Source organism: Alexandromys fortis, unplaced genomic scaffold (assembly GCF_014885135.2).
Source record: "Alexandromys fortis isolate MF-2015 unplaced genomic scaffold, M_Fortis_MF-2015_v1.1 scaffold_9, whole genome shotgun sequence".
Lineage (NCBI taxonomy): Eukaryota > Metazoa > Chordata > Mammalia > Rodentia > Cricetidae > Alexandromys > Alexandromys fortis.
The window spans coordinates 10,977,486-10,996,679 of NW_026067892.1; the positions used below are offsets into that span (position 1 = coordinate 10,977,486).

General features: G+C 45.6%; 1 protein-coding gene across 1 annotated transcript in view; it reads right to left on the reverse strand.

The window, feature by feature from the left end:
- Positions 1-19,194, reverse strand: part of Ipmk (inositol polyphosphate multikinase) — a 32,598-nt gene that overhangs the window by 2,742 nt on the left and 10,662 nt on the right. Inside the window, exons 2-5 of the mRNA XM_050138382.1 lie at positions 14,110-14,195; positions 11,419-11,515; positions 6,086-6,258; positions 2,546-2,627 (exon numbers count right to left, since the gene is read on the reverse strand). Coding sequence (XP_049994339.1) covers positions 2,546-2,627; positions 6,086-6,258; positions 11,419-11,515; positions 14,110-14,195 — 438 coding nt within the window. The remainder of the gene's footprint in view (positions 1-2,545; positions 2,628-6,085; positions 6,259-11,418; positions 11,516-14,109; positions 14,196-19,194) is intronic.

A 19,194-nucleotide genomic window follows, 5' to 3' on the forward strand; every position in this document is an offset into this window, starting at 1 on the left:
CTCCAGTCCCAGGGGATCTGATCCCTCTCCTGGCCTCTCTGGGCACCAGGCAGGCATGGTATATACAGGAGGAAAATCCATACACATATAAAATAAAAATAAATCTTAAAAATTTTTAAATTATACACGGCAATAATATTAGTATTTAACCTTAATGATTAAACCTTAATGTTTAATCATACTTGGGAATGTACAGGTTAGGCAACTTGCTTTTATGTAATTTGTTCCCCCACTATACAGCATAAACTGTTAGGAAATGAAATCAATCATCAGGGAAATACAAATCAAAACTACTTTGAGATGTCATCCTACACCAGTAAATGCCAAGATCAATAAAACAAGCGACAGCTCATGCTGTCAAGGATGTGGGAAAAGAGGAACATTCATTCACTGCTGGTGGGAGTGCAAGCTTGTACAGCCACTATGGAAATCAGTGTGGCAGTTCCTCAGGCAGCCAGGAATAGATCTACATCAAGATCCAACTATACCACTCTTGGGCAATACCCAAAGAAGGCTTCATCCTTCTACAGAGACACCTGTCCAACCATGTTCACTGCTGCTCTATTTGTAACAGCCAGAAACTGGAAACCACCTGAAGGTCTGTCAACAGATAAATGGATAAAGAAAATGTAGCAAATTACAAAATTGAGTACTACTCAGCTATTAAAAAAAAATCATTACATTTGCAGGTAAATGGATGGAGCTAGAAAAAAAAATCCTCAGTGAGGTAACCCAGAACCAAAAGAGACAAATATGATTTGCATTCATTTATATGTGGAGGTTAGCTGTTAACTCAAGTAGGCTGCAATCCACAACCACAGGGGTTAAGAGTACAGTAAGGGACTAGGCAGGAGGGTGGAACTCTCTAAGAAGGATAAATAGGATAGTTATGGATGGGCGGGGTAGTAGTTTAAATGAGAATGGCCTTTCATAGGGTCATAGATTTGAATGCTTGGTTACCAGGGAGTGGTACTAAATAAAAAGATTAGGAGGGGTGACCTTGTTATTGTAGGTGCAGTCCTGCTGGAGGAAGCGTGTCACTGAGGATGGGCTTTGAGGTTTCAAGAGCCCAAGCCAGGCCCTGTGGCTCTCTCTTCCTGCTGCCTTCAGATCTGGAGGTAGAACTCCCAGTTTCCAAGTCTGGCTGCGCTGCATGCTGCCAAGCTCCCCACCCTGATGATCATGGACCAAACCTCTGAGACTGTCAGCAAGCCCCAGCTAAATGCTTTCCTTCATAAGAGTTGCCATGGTCGTGGTGTCTCTTCACACAACAGAACACTGACTAAGATGGGGGTGAACGGAACAGAAGGATCAAATGAGGAGGAGGGTGTGATAGGGAATCTGGGAAGGGACAGCTAAAAGTAAGGGCCATCTGAAGGGTCCTATGGAAACCTAATACAGTAGAAGCTTCCTAAAATACATCCATATTATGAAGGTGATCTAAATGGAATCACCAAATAATGGGGAGCAAAGCCACAGATGGACATCTTTTGCCAAACGAAGCATCCTGTTGAAGGAATGGACCACATCTAATTGAGCTGTTGGCTTTTAAAGGGACTGTAATGGTAAAAATAAAATGGCACTGTTGCCTGAGGGACACAGCGGCAGAAACGCTGCAGGTCCCTGAGCGTCAGCAATAGACAGTGGGCACGAGGCCACAGTGGGCCACGAAGGCCAGCGGGTTCTAGGTAGGGAGCCGCATGGAAGGTGAAATGGAGCAGCCAGTCCCACAAGGAGCCGCAGCCACCCACGGCAGATGAGAGACAGACAGATAGGCATGCCATGCAGAGTGATGTTGGATATTTATTTAGTGGGTTATGGAGGGAAAAGGGAGGAAGGGGAGAAGGGAAAAGAGCAGAGAGAGGTGGGGCAGGGGAGGGGAAGGGAGCCACAGCAGCAGCTACCTCTCTGGGAGAGAGATGGAAAGGGAGGGCTCAGGCTAGAAGCTGAAGATCAGCTTACCTCTGCGGATGGATGGGGGAGGGAGTGGGCATGGCTTTTCTCTTAAAGGGACAGCACAGACCATTACAGGGACCCCCATGGGAACCCCCAAGCAACCCAGGCAGTTGCCAAGGCTCTTGGTTGCTACCCACAAACTGATGGTAAGGCCCTATTGTTGAAGAACCTACACAACCCATTGAACATGGAGAAGTCAAGCTGGTCCCTCCCTAGAGACTTCACCCCTAATGACTAGTGCTCATGGTACAGGAAGGTACTAGGCACACTACCAAAAGAGACTCACACTGAAACGGAAGCAGAATAAAGGCTTCTTCCTGGGTGGGTCGTCTTAGGGAACGTATCACAGAAGTAGGAAGCAAGTGAGCCAGCAAGCTCACTAGTACTAATGAAGGTGTAAAGGAAGGGGTGCTCACAACCCACACTTGGGTATATTAGGATTCAGGGATGATAGTGAACCTACTTCTGTCTATTTAGTTTTTTTTTTTTTTTAAGTTTATGAGTTGAATTGTTATTCTGCAGGGAAATTATGTGCGAGCAGAAGCATCTTGCTGACTGCAATAGCAAAGCATTCATTTCCAGGGCTCACCTTCCTTTAACGTCTCTTTTGTTAAGCTTCTTCCATAGTGCTGGTTCTGTGTCTCGTAGCTGTCAGAATGAACATGATAAACCTGTCAAAATAAAAGAGCAGTGAACATTCAAACACTAATAGGGGTGCCCTTGGCCATGTGGGGTGAATTCATGGCTAGATACAAAATCCTTCATTCAGATGTGAAGAGAACCATATCGTCACATGAACAGGCCTAAAAGAGCACCCAGCATTCAGGAGCCCCACTTCTGAAAAGCTGCTAAGAGTAACATAGATTTTCAATATGATAGAATTATCTATTTCATTTCATCAAAATTAATCACAAATTTACAGGGCCAAGATGAGAGCATTTCCTAATACTGTAAGTTTAGCTGACTTCAGCAACACAGGCCTCAACATTCAGGAAGTAGAAGCAAAAGGTCAGGAGTTCAAGGTCATCCTACAAAGCAAGTTTGAAGCAAAGGACTGCACGAAACTCTCTCTGCCACAGAAAAAGAAGTAGAGGAGCTGGATACAACACAGCGATCCTTTCCCAGCATGCAGACCGCCTGGGTTCACTCCCTAGCACCAGTATGAGCAGGTGTGATTTATTACACACGCCTGTGATACCAGTATTTGGTATTAGGTAGAGGCAAGAGGATCAGAAGTTCAAGGTGAGCTCACCCACACAGCAAAGATGCCAGGCTGAACTACAAGAGATGCCGTCTTCAGAAAATAAAAACAGAAGCTTCCAAAAAATAAGTTTTTGATATGATGTCTTTTGTTATTTACATCTAAAATTATTCTAGAGTCAAGCGGATGGCAGTGGTGCACGCCTTTAGTTTCAGCACTCGGGAGGCAGAGGCAGGTGAATCTCTGAGTTCCAAGTCAGCCTGGTCTACAGAGCAAGTTCCAGGACATTCAGGCCTACACAGAGAAACCCTGTCTTGAAAACCCAAATAAATAAATAAATATAAAACGATTAAAATTATTCTCGAGTCATTAACAAATGCAAACAGTTGAGAAAAGGAAATGAGCTGAAGGCATGTTTCAGCCTTGAGAGCTTTCCCAGAAGCCCAGGTGTGGTGGTGGAACTCTTTAATCCCAGCACTGGAAGGCAGAGGCAGGAAGATCTCTGTGAGTTCGAGGCCAGCCTGGTCTACAGAGGAAACTCCTTTCGGGGGGGGGGGGGAGTATCAATGAAAATAATTTTACGTTGTGGGTCACCACCACATAAGGAACTGTTTACAGGCTCGCAGCTTTAGGAAGGTTGAGAACCACTGGTCTAAGTCATTACCAATGGCTGGCCGGGCTCCCTTGGCTGAAGACCACTGCTCTACACAATGCAGTCAGCCTCCGCCATCAAAGCTGTGGGCTCACGTTAGCCAGCACTCCACCACAGACGTGCGCCAGGACACACTAAACAGTGGCAGAACGAGGCAGACCCACGGCTCACGGTAACATGGTGGGTAATAGCAAATTCCAGAAACAACCATGGAGCCACTGAAAGGAGCGTGTGCAATTATGGTATGATAATACGAGTCACGGAGACCTCGGGATTTATGTGATTCCTGGGGACCAAACAAGTTGTCAGGCTCACACAGCAAGCTCCTCTGCCCAGTGAGCCATTCTGCTGGCCTTGTTTTGTCAGTTTTTATATGCTTGTGTTCATTGTAGCTTTCTAAAATGAAAAACCACTTGAACAATTCTTCGACTTTATGGACCAAGATATCAAGCCCAGCGTGGGATTTGCTTCGCTGGCACTGGCTCGTTAGCAGTCTCCCACAAAACTCCCTCCCAAGGATGATTGCAAGCTGCAATCATCGGGCACATCTAGACACACTATTGGTTTAGAGTACCACATGCTACATTACTTCCCAGCTGTGGTGACGTTTGCAGAATGGTTTCAAGAATCCTTCCTTCCTATCACACGGTTAAGAGCACTGCCTGCTCTTCCAGAGGTCCTGAGTTCAATTCCTAGCAACCACATGGTGGCTCACAAAACCAAAAAAAAAAAAACAAAAACAAAAACAAAATTGTGTTGTGGCATCGGATGTCGGAAGCGACTGTTTGATAGCCCTACAAAATGACAGCAAGTCGTTCCTGCCTCTCAGGCTCCTGCTCCGGCCCCTCAGAATGAGGTCCCAGGCCACAGATGCTCAAGTTAACCTTCTACCAGATGGCACATGGACAAAGGTCCAGACCACAAGACACCTGAGCAGCCCCAGCCACCTGATAACACCAACTCTATATCTCTCCTGAGGTGAACAGTACATGTGCATATCAAAGCATAAATATGAGATTCTTTTTTTTTTTTTCCAAGATAGGGTTTCACTGTAGCTTTGGAGCCTGTCCTGGAACTAGCTCTTGTAGACCAGGCTGGCCTCAAACTCACAGAGATTCGCCTGCCTCTGCCTCCCGAGTGCTGAACTAAATGCGTGTGTCACCACCGCCTGGCTAAATATGAGATTCTTATGGATCAGCTAAAATTAAAAAAATATAATGCCAATTCACAGAACTATGTGCAAATGAAAAACTGTTTTGAAAAGAAATATGAGATGATGTGGATTTTTTTCTATTTAGAAAATAGTTCTTTTCTTTTTTTTTCACTTTTTAAAATTAATTAATTAATTAATTTATTTATTTATTTATTTATTAAAGATTTCTGTCTCTTCCCCACTGCCGCCTCCCCTTTCCCTGAAAATAGTTCTTTTCCACAGCACTTGGGAGGCAGAGACAGGTGAATCTCTTACGTTCAAGGCCAGAGCCTGGTCTACAGAGCAAGTTATAGAATAGCCAGGGCCACACAGTGATGTCTGTTTACAAAAAAACACCCAAAGTATAAAATAGTTATTTTCTTATAGGGAAGCTATAATGAATATGTAGCTTTGAATATTTATTGTGTACTTAAACTTAAAACAACTTTTTTTCTTTTTCCTTTTTTTTTTTTTGGCTTTTTTGAGATAGGGTCTCTCTGCATAACAGTCCTAGTCCCGTCCTGGAACTCACTCCATAGACCAGGCTGGCCTTGAACTCACAGAGTTCCCCCTGCCTCTGCCTCCCAAGTGCTGAGGTTAAAGGCGTGCGCCACCATGCCCAGCACCCAATTTAAAACGTCTTTAAGGGCTGGAGAGATGGCTAGGAGGGTAAGAGCACTGATTGCTCTTCCAGAGGTCCTGAGTTCAATTCCCAGCAACCACATGGTGGCTCACAATGAGATCTGGTGCCCCAATTCTGGAGTGCAGTCATACATGCAGCCAGAATACTGTATGCATAATAAATAAAGTCTTTTAAAAAAAAAGTCTTTAAGACAAAATTACCAGCATTCCCATCTTAGGGTCTGGTCATTATGTATTAATTACCTACTAGGTGTCAGGACCAGTGTGACTGACCACAGACCAGTGAGCAACACATAAAACCTCTGCCCTCATAGCTCACAGGTCACGGATGACCAAACAGCACAGGATGCTTGTTCTTATCTACTTGCACTGAGATAAGACCTGCAGTCCCCTGGCGTGGTGTGTAGGGGAAACGCGCACAGCTCATCGAAACCGCTCTTACCCTCATGCCGAGCACCAGGAACCCGATCTCCTCCATCAGAGGGTACTTGCTGACCTGCTGCTGGATTTTCTCTGAGGAGGCAAAGGGGTCATAGCTCTTCCGCCCTATCTTCACATCCATTATACAGGGCTTGTTGAACTTATGAGTCACGTCTTCCAGTTTTAGGTATACATCTGTTATTAGAGAAAAACCTTCATTAGCGACAGGCAATCATATCACTCAAATAAACCTTCAGAGAAAAACAAAGAGCAAATGCTGGAGGAGAAAAGACTTACGGTAAATCTAGAGTCAGCAGACTCCTTAACAAGCATAGACATCAGAGAAATTCCTCCTATGTGTGATGGCAGATGTCACTGGAGCGAAGAGAAGGTGTGGCCTTATGAAGCTATGGAAATACTATTCCCTATGAACACACTGCCATCTGGGCTCAGAATGAGATCTCCTAGTATTTTAAGAATTTTGTCATTTTCCTTCATTTGACATTGGTAAACTGGGGACTGAATCCAAATGACACCAAAGTTCTCCTTGCTTCCAAACGCACAGCTGCTCTGTCCCCACCTAGAGCCCTGCACACATTTGCTCACAGAAAACTTGCTGCCACACCACGAGAGCCTCTTCTTGCATTTTACCTTGATAGCAAGGACTCGGGTGCAAAGAGAAAGAGAAGGAAAGAAGTAATTCTGTCTGTTCCTAAGGAAAACAACCCTGTCAAAATTCTCAATGAGATCATGATTCATGCTTTAGTTCTCGGGGCTGAGGAGCAGGCTGGTGTGTACAAGCACCAGGAGGACCCACGCAAAGCTGGACAAAGAATCTACGATCCAAGCCCGCCTACAGAGAGATGGGAGGCAGAGGTAACATCCTCGGGAACTTGCAGGCTGGCCATCTGGCACATGCAGCAGCCAATAGGGAATCCCATCCTAAACAAGGTAGAAGCTGAGAGTCAACACCCAAGGTTGTCTTCTGACTGCTACATGTGTGTGATGGCTCATATATGTGCATGCATGCAAAATGTATGCATGTGCACACATAGTAAAGCTGGAAAAAGTATACATTTACTCTAAACCAAGTAAAAAGTACCAGAGTACCGTGTGCACTAACACATGTCCCTCTTTCCTGTCCCACCCAGACTGGCACAGTTTGAGAATTCCAATAAAGATGTTTGCATGGAACCAAATAAGAACAACTCAAGGCCCTCAGACCTAACAGAGCTAAACCTTCTGCAGAGGATGAGGGGTAAAGAGGTAAACAAACATTATCCCTTGATCGAGCAGGGCGGGCAGCTTTGCACTGTCAATGGGACAGCAGCCTGGAAAAGCATTACAGGCAGCCTAGGAGCCCGAACCTGAAACAAGCTGCCCAGGCACCTTGACAACAGGCCTGGACACAGCACCAGCGCAGGCCTAAATAGCAAAGGACAAGTGGACAAAGCTCAGCTGGACACAGCCAAGCTTCTGTGTCTGAAAAGGCAGGCACAGTATGGAGAATCTGGGAAAGGAGAGCTTGGCCCTCACTACAGTGTTGATGAGCGTCAATAATAGAGGAGAAGGACCTTAACACGGAGATACCCAGAATCGCAGCGATAGCATCCTTAACTTGAAGATGATGTCATACTGAGTCACACTGAAGTCAGGCTGGGTACGAGTGTATCCTGTCAGCCGGGAGGCACGCACACATCTCAGTGCAAGGCTGATTTCTGTGTGTCAAATGCGTGTCTCTTGAGAATTTAGACAATGACCCGCAAACCCAACTTTGAAATCCCTCTTTGTTCTTTCTCCTCCTCCTCCCATAGAGTGAAGGCCTACAAAACATGGGTGTCGCCTTTCCCATCCACTCCCACGGCACTGGACACTATGGACCCAGCCCGCCTTACACTATAACAGATTCAGTCATGTCTTCAATAAGTAGAGCCCAAACGCCATGGTTCTACTTTGCGCTTAGCTCAAATAGCCAAATGCACGTTTCTTTAACATACCCGGTTCTCGTGTGTCTATGCTTGGGATTACATCACTGCTAGACAACTGGCATTTAACATGAAAATGAGTGACGGCCTTCTGAGGATGAACTAGGTGTTCCCTTTCTGTTCCCTGGCCTCTGCTTTACACACACACACGCACATGCACGCACGCACACATACACACACACACACACACACACACACACACACATGTGGAATCAGAATGATCTCTCCCTCCCTTTTTCTTTTCTGGTGCTTTGAGACAGGGTCTTCCTAGGCTGGCCTTGAACTCACAGCACTCCCCACTTTAGCCTTCCCAGGGCTGAGACTAGACGAGTGAAATACCGCACAGCTAAGACTCTCCTGTGTATCTTTTCTTCAAAGTTGTAAAGACCAAACATCCAAGCCTGCTTTAGGCATGCAGAGGTCTAGGCCTCTGGGGATGGGGATGCGTGCCTGTCATCTCAGCACTGGAGGCTGAAGCAGGGACACTGTAGACTAAAGACAGCCGGGGCATCGTGGTTATCCGTACATAGCTTGTCCCAAAACACACAGTAAGAAAAGAACACAAGTGTCCTTAGGAAAGAACTGGTGCGCGTCATGAGTGGCTTCACACAGCTTTTGAAAGAGAGAAGTAAGAGAGCGGGCCATAACCTGAGTGCCAGACTGTGAGACTGACAGCTGTCATGTCTATCAACCTGAAGACGGCTTCACTTTGAAAAACGTCACTAGCAAATCCCTTCAGTAAGTAGAATAAAGCGCAAGTCAAAGTAGGTCAGTCTTGAACTCAGTCTGGAAGGATCAAAGGCATGTCTACAGGACCATCTTCTGAGGCAACGGCACACCCGTAACAAAAGATGTCCCCTCATGGAGGCCCCTGTGGTCCAGGGAGGAGCGGTGTTTCCCATGGAACCATTACTGAACTGTGGACTGAATGGAAGCGATTCCTGACATATAGGAAGTACAGTACGGATGTGGGGTTGCCCGAGGTGTGTCACCAACGTTACTGTGCGGCACGGTGCACTACAACTCCAGTGCTGCCCACAGACTCAGAAGTGCACCTGTCACGATCTGGAACCCAGGCCCCAACCACAGTCACCGCACCGGGCCAACATCTGAGGCGAGCTTGGAGCTGGGACTCAGGTGACCTGCTTGTGACAATTCTCGGATCTTTGGTTCATGCAACAACATGGCATTCTCCTTGTAAGAAGTGAGTGACCCTTTTGGTGGGGACAAAGGCAGAGAGAGGAAGGGCTAGGGGCATGCGCAGAAACGAACGGCAGCTCCACCATGTCATATGTTAGCCTGTGTCGAACTAGCATGTAACTTAATGGCATATACAGAGCACAGGCCCACCATGAAATAGAGGCATCATGTCCAGAGTGCTGAGGACGTGTGGGGACAGTCCCAGAAGTACCTCACGCGATAAGGCACTGCCCTGAGGCACACGGGCAGCAGCATTTAAGCCTTGCCCTCCAGAGCTGCTCCTAAGGCACAGAAGTAACATCCTGTCTGCAACAGGGCCTGGTACTCACTGAGCACTGGGCTGCAAGGACACACTAAGGATTAAACATGAGCATGACTGACGGGTATTAAAACCCATGCTAGGTCACCAGGCATGCGAGCTGAACCGCAGCATCCAGAATAAATACAAATGCAGGCTAATTCCCTGGAGCAAACTCTTCCCCTGCCCAGGAAGACAAATATAACGTAATAACCACAAAATAAAAAGGCATAATCACAACTCAAGCAGCCACTTGATAACAGATGCCCTCCACCCTGAAGCTAATCTTAAACCTTGGCCCACAGTTAAACATTAACGAGAACATCTATTTATTACATATTGATTTTTATCTCGAGCTGAAAAGAGCTAAGACGGCAAAATGCAATCTGATGCAGGCTCAAGCGGGCTCCTGCAGGTGCTCGCCCATCGTGATGTAGTTTCCCAGTCTCCAGTCTCCCCACTTCCCACACAGACACACCTGCTCACGCTGCTGCCGACCCCACCGGTACCTCCCTCCTTTACTCCCACTAAAGAAAGCCTAAGGGATTAGTTTCGGTCGTGAGAGAAGAAAAGACGGCACCAGACGTGACAACCGCTTCTCCGATGCTGCCTTTCTTTCCTAATAGGCTTCATCCACAGCACGGTGATGATGGCAAATCAGAAAATGGCTGGGCATGGTGGCACACGCCTTTAATCCCAGCACTCTGGAGGCAGAGGCAGGTGGATCTCAGTGAGTTCCAGGCTGCTTTGTCTGCATAGTGAATTCCAGGACAGCCAGAGCTATGTAGAAATACCCTATCTCCAAAAAAAACAGGCTCACCACAAATGCCATAAAAACTGCCTTCAAGCCAGGCGGTGATGGCACACGCTTTTAATCCCAGCACTCGGGAGGAAGAGGCAGGTGGGTCTCTGTGAGTCCAGGGACAGCCTGGTCTATAAGAGCTAGTTCCAGTACAGCTAAGACTGTCACACAGAGAAATCCTGTCTCAAAAAAAAAAAAAAAACTGAAACAAAAAAAAAAAAAAAAAAAAAAAAAAAAAAAAAAAAAAAAGTCTTCAGTTTTCACAAATGTGAGTCCCAAGTCTGGAGATGGGTCCTATCACCCAGACACATCTGTCTAAACAAACACTCCCAGGCTGGAAACACTGCTAGAACTGAGCACTTCAGGTAAGCGGCAGTCACCCTGAACACCACAGAGCCTCAGCTCATTTGCCTGCTCTAAGATAGTGAAGGGCAGGTGGTTCCTAAGTACCCCATGTTTATTTAGGGCTGCCAGTCTAGGGTCAGCCCTAGACTGATTACTGCTCAGTTAGGAGTTTCCAGACAGAGGAGCCCAAGACACCCCAGGAGTGACATCAGACACACCAAGTTAGGGACCAAAGCCCAAACAGTGTTACAATGTGGTCCAAGACCAGCACCAGCAAAGCCTGAAGCTTTGATGAACTGAACACGTCACCAGCCTCCAGGTGAGACAGATGTACAAGGTCTCGTCTCTCCGCTGTGAAACTTCCCAGGGTTTTCCAAAGGACTGAAAATCAAAACCTGCAGGTTGGGTGCAAGGCAGGAGACAGAAGTTAAGCAGGTGAGGCACTTCTGTGTGGGTTCTTAATGTTTTATGCTTTAGATAAGAAACGGACTTTTGCAAATTAGTACAGTACTAAGATGGACTCGTGCAACTGTAGCAGATTAATCAGTTAATGTGTTACACGTCCTTCAAGAAAATGATGATAAAAAGATGAAAGTGTCAGTGAGTTTGTTTAGGGAGGGCAGGCAAGAGAAACACACTCGCTCCACGTTGCACAGCCTTTACACAGACCCTTCGTAAAGCCAAGCTTGGGAAGTAAAGACCGAAATGTACTTAAAGCGCATTACCGTTTGGTGCGGTGGGAGGGGACCAGACGCCGTAGTATTTGGGCAGGTGTTTCCGCAGCTCCAGGAGAACAGCATCGGTACAGTCAGCGGCGTAAACCTGAACAGAGGGGCAGTGCTGGTCAGATTTCCGTGACCCCTCAGGAACAACAAGTATAACAGATTCGTAATCACCCAGCACGGGTTTGTAATAATAACCAGCTACTTACAGCACACTGACCTGGTGATCCGCAAAGTCTCCTGGTGATGTCCTACCTGTCAACATCCTTCAACTCTTGGCCACTGTGAGTTGTGTATAACTGACGCCAAATTCACAATAATTCTCTGAACACAGGACAGTAAATTCTGGTGTGGGGGGTGAGGGGCAACTTGGCTAACTTTTTGAGCCATTTTTATTTGTATTTTTTACAAATAAATTATTTTCAAGTATTTCGTTCATTTAGTGTGTATGTAGATGCCAACTTAAGGACATCAATTCTTTCCTTCCACTATGTAGATCCCAATCAAATCCAGGTTATCAGACCTAGAGACAAGCTCCCTTAAGGGCTGAGCCATCTTGCCAGGCTCATTTGTAACACTTGTCTGGCTTTCTCACTAAATTAAATATTTTGCATATTATCTATTTTATACCTATGAGGCAAGTTTTATTCATTTCAAACTTTGAGAGCCAGTTTTAACATACATCTAAACAACCATGATTTTATGTGTGAGCACACTACACAGGTTAAAATGAAACGACAGTCAACTTTTAGGAGACATATAAGATAGAATTTCATTGACCAGGAGCTGAACACTTCATAGCTAAGAGGAAGGGGAAAGAAAGTAAATTATTGTCTTTCTACCAGAAACCTACCGAGAAATGCCGACTACTAAGTGAGCGAACCATGTTTCATCTGCGCAGAGCGTGGGTCTCTCACACTCTAACGCCACTCATGGGTGACAGTCACGCACACGCTAACCCGAAGACTGGAGCACAGAGCTCTAGGTCCATCTTCAAGCCCAGGATCTTGTCGTGCCGCTCAGGAAACAAATCTGCACTGCTGGGGAATCGATCCCTTACAGGGTGAGCCATGACCCAACCCCAGTGTCCCAGATGGGGACACACCTGGAGACGGCAGGGTTTGTCATGCTGAGGGTGCTTTCCACAGAGGAAGGGCTGAGGAGACAGCCCATGGACAGGAAAGGGAGAGGCCTTTGAGAGAAATGCCTGACCAGGGGGCTGGAGAGATGGCTCAGAGGTTAGGAGCACTGCCTGTTCTTCCGAAGGTCCTGAGTTCAATTCCCAGCAACCACATGGTGGCTCACAACCATCTGTAATGAGATCTGGTGCAGAATACAGTATATATAATAAATAAATCTTAAAAAAAATGGCCAACTTTAAAAAAAAAAAAAAAAAAAAAAAAAAGAAATGCCTGACCAGGAGGCCGGGTGTGAAAAGCTTTACTTCTCTATTTCAAGCCAAACAATAATTTGTGTGATTTGTTGCGGCTGCCCTAGCCGGTGGGCACACCACCTAACTGCCCACTCCTTGTGTTGGGTGTGCATGACATGGGAGGCTGCTTTCATAGGGTCAGAGACAACACGGGACAGAATAGTGGGTAACAACAGAGGCAAAAGGAGCTCCCAGTGGGGTGGAGGGATGAAAAAAAATCAATACAAGCCCAAACACCACCAATTATAGTTGAGTGTGGGGGTGCACACCTGTAACTGCAGTACTTGGGAAACTGAGGAAGACTGCACCCAGTCGGAGGACGCCCTGAGCGTCCTAGTAAGTTACTACGCTATGCAATGAGACCCCTTTTCAAAAGAGCAACCAGAGAAAGCACAGATGTAAGCTGGGTCTCACTGAAGTTCATGACTTTGTGTTTGAAAGGACACTACCAAGACAGTGAAGAGACAGCTACAGAATGGCAGGGACGCCTACAAGTGGGCGTGTGGCCAGGGGCTTATATCCACTATGTACTACTGTAAGGATGGAACTGAACTTTTCACACACACTTCAACTGCAAAATGGTGGAACTATCTGAGCAAGCGTCACCCAAGGAAAAACACACAGACGCCAGCAAGCACATGGAGGAAAATGTGGATCTGTGGCTGATGGGCAGGGAAGGGGGAGCCATGTGGTTAAAATGTTTTGAAGTTAAGAAATAATTGGTGGTCACGGAACACTGTGAACACACTAAAAATATTCTGCATCATATGATGAATTAGGTATCAGGAACGAGTCCTTCTCCCACAGCGCAGAGAAACACTGAAGACTCGAAGAGGCAGGGCACGGTGGCACACAGCGCTGGAAAGGCTGAGGCCCAGGCACGGTGAGTCCTCCGCCAGCCTGTGATACCCTGAGACCCTCCCTCACAAGGCACAACAAACAAGTCTCCCAGAAGCTGCAATAAAGCACCAACTTAGCATTTCTGAGCGCAACAAACTCTCTGTTACGTGTTTTTCAGATCGTGGGTCACGACCAGTTGATTGAAATCAACTCAGTGACTCAGAATAAGAATCTTTAGGATGTGAAACAACAGAAAATACCAGGCTGCAGCAGAAACCCTGGGAGATAAACCGTTTCCACAAAGCACGAAGCTTGTCTGTTACGCGGGGACCCGGGGCATGCTGTCAAACACGTTTCTCACTCTGAGTCACCGAAGAACACTGAAGAGCACGTAAGACAACAAAGCATCTTGCACCACTTACCATGGTATAAAATTCCAGCTCTCGGGGGCCCCGCGGCGGCGGCTGTAGCTGTTTCAGAACGGTACCGTCTGGGTGTTGGAGTATGCCTGCGCAACAGAAATCAGGCGAAGGTCAATGCTTTGCTTATGGTGCCCTGCTTCACAGGGAACATAGGCCTTCATAAATGGGAAGGTTTCCTGTTACTTGTTGCCGAAGTTTTAACAGTCAACCAACATTTTCAAACTTGTTACAAAGAGAGACCTGCGCACATTTAAGCTTTATTATCTTCCCATTCTTTTCCCTTAGTGAGAGTCCTCACGGCCCCTGGATTTTCTAGAAACTTCTCAGTAATAGATTTTCTAGGATATGTTATGATTAAGTAAAAGAAAACAAAAGCAGTAACACAAATCCAGGCCATTTTTATAAACAAGAAAAAAATGTGTGTTTACAGTAGCCATATACGAATTTCATATTTGGCAATGTTTTATAATCCTCTCATCTTCCCAGCTCAGACGTACTGTGCACAGCTGTGCAAAGTCCCAGGCTGTAGCAGCCAGAGATGCCTTTTTATAATCTGTCTGTGCAGCACCGGAGTCTTTTTCCAAGTCACCACAGGCACACCAGCACTGGCACAACCCATGCCCTACCAGCACTCATTACATATTGAAATCTTCAGTCTTCATCTGCTGGGATGCCACAGAACACGACAATTGGAACAAAAGTCTACTTAGAGTTTTACAAGATACTCCACTTGTATCTATACTTCTTCTTGCCAAGTGACATTAACTTTTTCATTATTGCTGTTTGCTTCTCTCTCTCTCTCTCTCTCTCTTGGTTTTTTTTCAGACATGGTTTCTTTGTCTCTGTGTAATAATAGCTTTGGCTGTACTGGAACTCACTCTGTAGACCAGGCTGGCCTTGAACTCAGAGAGACCCGCCTTCCACTGGCTCCCTAGTGCTGGGATTAATGGATGCACCACCACTTCCTACTACGACATGAACTTGACAATGGCAAAAACACATAATTTAAGGAACCAAAGCAGAAGTCTAAAATCTAGACACCAGGACAGAAGGAAAGAGACAGTAAGTTGTAAGGGAACGCTTGGCTGTTGAGAAGGTTCAGAGAAGTCAGGATTACTCTAACATAGCTAAAAATGACTGGAGGGAAACCTGTTTCTGAACAAGGGAATTTAGGGCGAGCATGCCCTCCACTCCAGCAGCTATGGAGAACGACAGACGCCTGGGTTGAATCCCAGAGGGGAAAACTGAGGCATCAAGAGCCAGGAGCACAGCACACCTGCCCCTTGCCTCTCATGGCAGGTACCCAGTCTGCCCAACCAGGAGCTTCCCACCGTATTTACAAGCAGCCAATCAGGCAACTGCAACCAGCTGGGTGGAGCAGCAGACTGGATCCAAGACCACACAGGAACAGACCACTGGGCCCTACAACATAACCAAGTTTTCATAATCCCAGTCCCAGGTGAGTGAAGTTCAATGCTGTGTCTCTTTCCACAATAATCGCTGTGTCTCTTTCCACAATAATCGCTGTTGCACAAACTCAACACGTCAGCAAGCATTCAGAAAGATTGTAACATCCTGTTAGAATTTCTGTGAATGGAAGCCAGGTCCAGTGGCGCAAGCCTTTAATCCCAGTACCCTGAGGCAGAGGCAGGCACAGATTTCAAGTTCAAGGTCAGGCTGGCCTACCAAAGCTCCAGAGTGAGACCCTTCCTGTCTCAAAAAAAAAAAAAAAAAAATAACCACCCCGTATTGACAAAACAAGTTTATGTAAAGGGAACATTCTATGTAATTTCAATTTTCATCTTTACACTTTTCATCCTTCCAGAAATTATCATAAACATAATTAGGATCTTTTTTGTGTAGTGTGTGTTTATTTTTTGAGACAGGCCCTGGCTGGCCTGGAACTCAAGTGACCTACCTACCTCTGTCTCCTGGGTCCTGGTATGAAAGGTGTGCACCACCACCTCTAGCTTCTAGATGGCTTTTATATCTTTCTCTGATGGGTGGCTAACACGTAATCCTTTCATTATCAGAAATAAAACTGTACCACAGAAAACAAGCACATACTAAAACAAATGCATATTCTACTTAAGGTAAGTATTATAAATGTGTATTTAAAAAAGTATTGAAAATAATGAAGTTATTTAAATGTTAAAATTGTTTAAAATGAGAGATCATAGAAATATACCAAGACTAAGATGTTCTAAAATAAATTAAAAAAAAAATTTATCCAGACAAAGACAACTAGGATCCTAAATACATGGGGGGAAAAAAAATCAAACTTCCGCACACAAAGACAAAGATGGGTTATAAGAAAAAAGAAAAAGAAAGAAAGAGAGGGAGGGAGGGAGGAAGGGAGGGAGGAAGGGAGAAAGAGAGGAAAGAGAAAGAGGGGAGGGAGAGAGAGAGAGAGAGAGAGAGAGAGAGAGAGAGAGAGAGGGAGGGAGGGAGAGGGAGAGGGAGAGAGGGAGGGAGGAAGAGAGAGAGAAGAAAAGAAAGAGAGAGGAGCTGGGAACATACCCCATGGGCACAGTACTTGCCCAGTGTGAGGCCCTGTTGAGCCTTTCAATGGGAAGGGAAGGATGGGAGGGAGGCAGGACTAGCAAACTCCAGTCATAGCTGGACTATGATTGCACAAACAGCACATCACAGGGCAGAAGGAACTTTGATTTCAATCTTCTTAAATGTGTGTACATGTGTGTTTCTACACACGTATGTGCCTGAGGGGGTGGGGGATGGGGTGGACATCTGTAGACACCTGGAGAGTCCAGACTCAGGCATCAGATCCTCTGGAGCAGGACTTAACAGCAGCTGTGAACTGACTCAAGCGAGTTCTGAGAAATCAATCTTAACCACTGAGCAATCTCTCCAGCCTCAAGAAAAAAAAAAAGTCTTTCCATATTTAAGAAAGACGTTTCATAAAGACAAGACCAGTTGATTAAGATACAAAATTATAGATGTGTAACAAAGTTTAATACAGTTTCAGGATACAAGGAGCCAAAGTGACAACCGAAACAATACACAAATTCACCAAGACTTTCTGGGTACTTGGTGGAGAAGCCATTGTAATGATATTTAAGACCTGAACAGCAAAACACGGGCCAGTTTACACAGCAGAGAAGCGGTATGCAGCTCGCACCTCGTGGCTACAGTCCCAGCTGGGGTAGAAAACCCCTGCGTGTTCAGGTCGTCTGGAAGACGGGACAGCAGGAAGAACTGCAGCCTGCAGAACACACAAGCCGTTCAAGCATTTCTATTCACCACGCCCCAAATCTGCAAGGATTGGAATCCTGCGGAAGATGTCCTCAAACCACAGCAGCAATAGCAAGTCTTGCGGGGGAAATGCTAACTAATAGGAAAATAAATAGCACCGCTGTAGTTACACACGGATCAAACCGCAGGAGCAATGAGAAAGTCTCCAAGTGACAGCGAGGACACAGCACACACAAGTTTGCACAGGGCCACGCACAGTGAAAAGTGCGGCTTTAAATCTTTCTGTTGGCGCCGCTGGTGGAAGACTCGGTGGATATGGGCCCTTGCTGCCAAACCTAAGGACCTGAGTACAATCCCTGTAAACCACGTGATGGAAGAAAGAACATTCCATGAGTTATCCGCTGACCTCCACACGGGCACCTTCCTACCACCACCAAATAAATAAATGTAAAAAGAAAGCATTAAATATTTCTATCATTTAGGAAGAGGAACCACACGTAATATGTTAAAGAATGAAAGATGTATGAACTTCACATAATATGAACAAAAAAGCCTATTCTATAAAAACAAACACTGGGCATGGTGATCCCCCACTCCCAAAGCAAGGGAGGAAGGTCAGGAGTAAAAGGTCAACCTGAGAGATTCAGTGAGACCATGTCTCGATAAACAATTTTGTCAAAAGACAACAGACAAGAACCAGTGAAATCAAAAGTGGCTGTTCTAGAAAACGGGTAAGCACCTGGCTGAACAGATCATGGAAAAAGAAGGAAACATATCATTATTAGAAAATCAATCAACAGTCAAAGGAGAAGGAGAGACTCATAGGGTCCCATCAGCAAATTCTTTTAAATGCCCTTTGTTAAAACTGACACAGGAAGAAACAAATCTAGGGGCCAGGGCTGAGACAGGGGCTGCTGAGAAAGAGATGTCCCTGCAGTGCACTGAAAACATGTGGCCCTGGGTTCAGTCTTCAGCATTGCAAGAGTGGGTGGTGCTGTAGGAAGCCATCCAAAGGCAGCCAAATTGGCCTCCTAGTGACTGTTCCCAACACAACAAAATCAAACAAACAAATACAGCAATTGTAATCTCATCAAATTTCTCAGGAAATAAGATAGTATCTTTCTCAGCTTTTTTTGTTTGTTTGTTTTGAGGTCGGTCTGAGAGGGTTATGATGAGAGGCTGTTTAGCTCAGAATGACTTAGAATGTAATATCCATCCCATGCTGGCCTTGATCCTCCCGCCGCAGCCTCCCAAATGCTATTGTTCTCTATAGTCTAGTCTCTGTATCAGCAGTTCTCAACCTGTGGGTCCCAAGCCCTTGGGGGAGCTGCATATCAGATATCTTGCATATCAGATACTTACATCCCAATTCATAATAGTAGCAAAATTATAGTTATGAAGTATTAACAAAATAATTTTATGGTTGGGATCACCACAACATGAGGAACTGTAGTAAAGGGTCGCAGCATTAGGAAGGTTGAGAACCACTGCTGTATATGAAATAGTGTAAATGTGATTTCTAAAAGCTCCAGCAAAGATGGCTAATGCATAGACTATAATCTCAAACAAACACCATCACAAGGGCAGGGAATAGCTCCACAGGTATGGAGATTCCCAGCATTGCATAAATTAGGCGTGGTGGCACAGGCTTTTTAATCCCAGTTGAAGAAACCAGGGAAACAAGAGTATCAGGAGTTCAAGGTCACCTGACTACATACTGTGATCAAAGCCAGCCTGGGTTACGAGTTTTTTGTTTTTTGTTTTTTTGTTTTTTGTTAAATCATGGGTATGAATATAGTCCTTGCTTTGCTTTTCTTTTAGACTTTCTATGTATATGAGTGCTCTATATGTATACCTGCACACTAGGTTGTG